The sequence below is a fragment of the Bipolaris sorokiniana genome (genome assembly GCF_000338995.1).
Source record: "Bipolaris sorokiniana ND90Pr unplaced genomic scaffold COCSAscaffold_1, whole genome shotgun sequence".
Lineage (NCBI taxonomy): Eukaryota > Fungi > Ascomycota > Dothideomycetes > Pleosporales > Pleosporaceae > Bipolaris > Bipolaris sorokiniana.
In genome coordinates, this window is record NW_006911895.1 from 1,420,357 (window position 1) to 1,423,656 (window position 3,300).

Consider the following 3,300-nt stretch of genomic DNA (forward strand, 5'->3'; position numbering starts at 1 on the left):
TTGCCTAGTGCTTCCTGCACCTTCGCTCGCAAGCGTGGTATCGCAAACACCTTAGCTAGTCGTCTAACCATTTCTTCGATCCCTGCGTGTCCGTATTCCTGGGACTCATGCAGTTCCTGTATAAGACTCGATCTCATGCGTGGAGGTACATATGTTCGATTCTTCGAAATCATATCTCGGTACTCTCGTTCATCGTTCAACAGTTCGTCGGAGCCTGCTTCGTCGGGCTCGAACTGCCAGCTGGCTGCTCGCTGCTGCCATTGCTGTTGTAGCGTTTCTACCTGCTCGGCCACCTTAGCTACCTTAGCTAGTTCCGGCTGGTTATACTTCAGACTGCCATCGGGCATTGTCTTGAGTAAGGCGTCATGTGGTTCTTTATGACCCTCTTCGCGCAAATCAGATCTTCTACTTAAAGCGTCTGCTGCTCCGTTAAGTGTTCCTGCGCGGTGCGTGATCTTGAAGTCGAACTGGGCTAGCATCTCTGCCCATCGCACTTGTCGTCGGTTGAGTTTTTTCGTTGTCATGAAACTCGTCAGGTTCTGGTGATCGGTAAAAACCTCGATCTGTTCGGGGAGTCCTAGTAGGTACACTTCCTATTATTCAAAGGCATCGACTACTCTAAGTAGTTCCTTATCGTGAACATCGTAGTTAAGTTCTGCTCCAGAGAACTTTCGTGAATGGTAGAACACTGGTCTCCATTTTCCATCTAGGCACTGCTGTAACAATACAGCTCCGAGTGCATAGTCAGACGCGTCGGTCTCGACTCTGGTGGGTCGTTGAGGGCTGTACATCTCAAGTACTGGCGCCTCCAGGAATATCTGCTTGATTCGATCGAAAGCCTCTTGATGTTCCTATTCCCATTTGAAACCTACTTCCCTCTTTGTCACTTCCGTAAGGGGTGCTGTGATCTTTAAGTAATCTCTGATGAACTTTCGATAATAATTCGCAAATCCTAAAAAGGACTGAATATCCTTAAGTGTTTTAGGTTTTGGCCATTCCTGTACAGTCTGTATCTTCTTTGGGTTCATTTTCACGCCTTCAGTTAATATAATAAATCCGAGGAATTCCGTTTCCTGTGTGTAGAATTCACACTTTCCTGGTTGAAGGTATAGCTTGTATTCCTTAAGCTTCCGTAAGACCTTCTTAACATGCTCGACATGTTCTTCGCGTGTGCCGCTGGAGTACACTAGTACGTCGTCCAGATACGCGGTGACAAAGATTCCGAGGTACTCGTGGAGAGCGTTGTTAATGACTGATTGAAAGGTTGCCGGCGCATTCGTCAATCCGAACGGCATAACCGTGTACTCAAAGAGTCCGTACTTCGTTTTGAACGCTGTCATCCATTCGTGACCTTCTTTGATCCTGATTCGGTAAAATCCTTCCCGAACATCGAACTTCGTAAACCACTTAGCTCCCTGGAGTCGATCCATGAGCTCTGTAATGAGTGGTAAGGGATATCGGTTCTTCCGAGTTACGCTGTTCAACCTTCTGAAGTCGACACATAGTCGCCACTTCCCGTTAGGTTTCTTTACGAACAAGATGGGTGAGGCCATCGGGCCTGATCCCGGTCGGATAAATCCCTTTTTTAAGTTCTTTTGGATGTAATCCCGCAGCTCAGCATCGTGCTCGGGCGCTATAGGGTACATTGGTCCTAGGCTCAACTTAGCTCCCTCATCAAGGATAATCTCGTGATCCCAATCCTGATGGTCTGCTAGGTCCGTTGCCTCATTTTCCTCGAACAGTTCTCTGAACTCGTCCGTTTGGTATTCTGTTGGAATCGCCAACTGTGGTACCGATCCTTCCTTCGTGGTCGCGATCTGCCGTATCCAAATGACTCCTACGCTCTGAGGGTCCTTCGCATAGATTCTCGCGATCTTATGCGGTGAGATCATGCCGAATCTCCCGTCCTGGGTTGCGCGCTGATTCGTCGGGCGTGTCTCGTGTCGTACTCTAGCAACCTTGTGCACAGGCTCTCGGCTGAGTAATGTCTTCTTTTGCCAATCGATGGCAGGGTTGTGCTTCAACAACCAATCGTAGCCAATTATCATCTCGGTCTCTCCAAGATCCATAATGCTAATCTTTTCTCGGCTTTCTTGACCAGCCAGGCGTAACGTTACTGCCTCGGTCTCAAGTCGGATCCAGCCGTTCCCGTATGTCGTGGGACTATCGTCGGCTAATACCACTCGCATCGGTACCTTCTTGTTCCGATAGGGTATGTTGTTTCCTTCCACTACTCGTGGCGATATGACGGTTCGTGCGGCCCCACTATCTATGAGCGCTAACACCTCATGTCCGTCTACAAGTACTGTGGCTTTCAATTGCAATTCTTTTGCTCCTTCTTCCTGTACTTGTCTAAGGGTCGTTTTAGGACTGCCTTTGCCAGCGTGACCCTGTCCCTGGTGGCATCCTAGTTTTTTGACTGTCTGCTTCCCTTCTTCTTTAGGAAGTAGCCTTCGCCTGCCTTGGCGGAATAGTGTATCGTACACTGGTCGTTGTAGCAGAAGCTCTAATGGATATTCTCATGGGGCACCTTTCGTTGCGTAGTCCTCTTCCTTGGTTCCGGCTTCCTGCTCTTGTGAATCGGGCAATCCTTTACCTCACAAATGTTCGCTGATAGGGTGCTATGGTAGTGGTTGCCTACCTGTCGAGCATCCTCGAACTGTTGTCGGTGCATAGCGCATCCTTTCCTGCAATGCGTCCATAGGAGTTTATTGTGCTCTACTGGCGTTTCCCGTACTTGGGCCCTATGCATTCTGCAGTTTTTTGCTATACATTCTTCCGCGGAAATCGTGCTGTGATAGTAATCGTCTACCCTTCTAGCTTTCCGTCGTTGTTCCTTGTGGAATTGGCAATTGATCGTGCACTTGATCCAGCACAACTCTTCGTGAGCTTCCTTTTCTCCGGGCTGGTGCATGTGGCAATGCTGTACGCGACACTCGTTATGCCATAAATTGGTATGGCAGCAATCGTCCTCGTTGTCTCTGGTTTCTTCTCGCTTCCTCAAGTGGTAATCACACTGTCTTGGGCAGTCGACCCAACATAGGCGCTCGTGTTGCTCCATCCGCTCCTTGAACGTCCGAGGTGTCTCCTCGTCATCAGGTTCCTTGAACCTGGGTTGTTCCTGGGCAGCCCTGCAGGCAATCTCATCTGCTCGGGGTCCCGAGATTGTGACTCTTCCATTGCAGTCGCAATCGTTGGCTTGGTGCGTGGTTAGTCCGCAGATCCAGCACTGTTGATTTCTTAGGCGGCGTAGTACTTCGGCCCCTTCAATCTGCCAATCCGTTGGTAGTGGTGCGTCCC

At 49.5% G+C, this 3,300-nt stretch overlaps 2 protein-coding genes across 2 annotated transcripts; both read right to left on the bottom strand.

Annotated features, from left to right (window-relative positions):
* Positions 1-35: 35 nt before the first annotated feature.
* On the bottom strand, positions 36-347 carry COCSADRAFT_44569 (uncharacterized protein; the record flags this gene model as incomplete). Its single annotated transcript, XM_007696206.1, has 1 exon — positions 36-347. A coding segment is annotated over one exon (312 nt), but the record flags the coding sequence as incomplete, so codon positions are not given.
* Positions 348-1,778: 1,431 nt separating this feature from the next.
* On the bottom strand, positions 1,779-2,189 carry COCSADRAFT_77557 (uncharacterized protein; the record flags this gene model as incomplete). Its single annotated transcript, XM_007696596.1, has 1 exon — positions 1,779-2,189. A coding segment is annotated over one exon (411 nt), but the record flags the coding sequence as incomplete, so codon positions are not given.
* Positions 2,190-3,300: the final 1,111 nt, after the last annotated feature.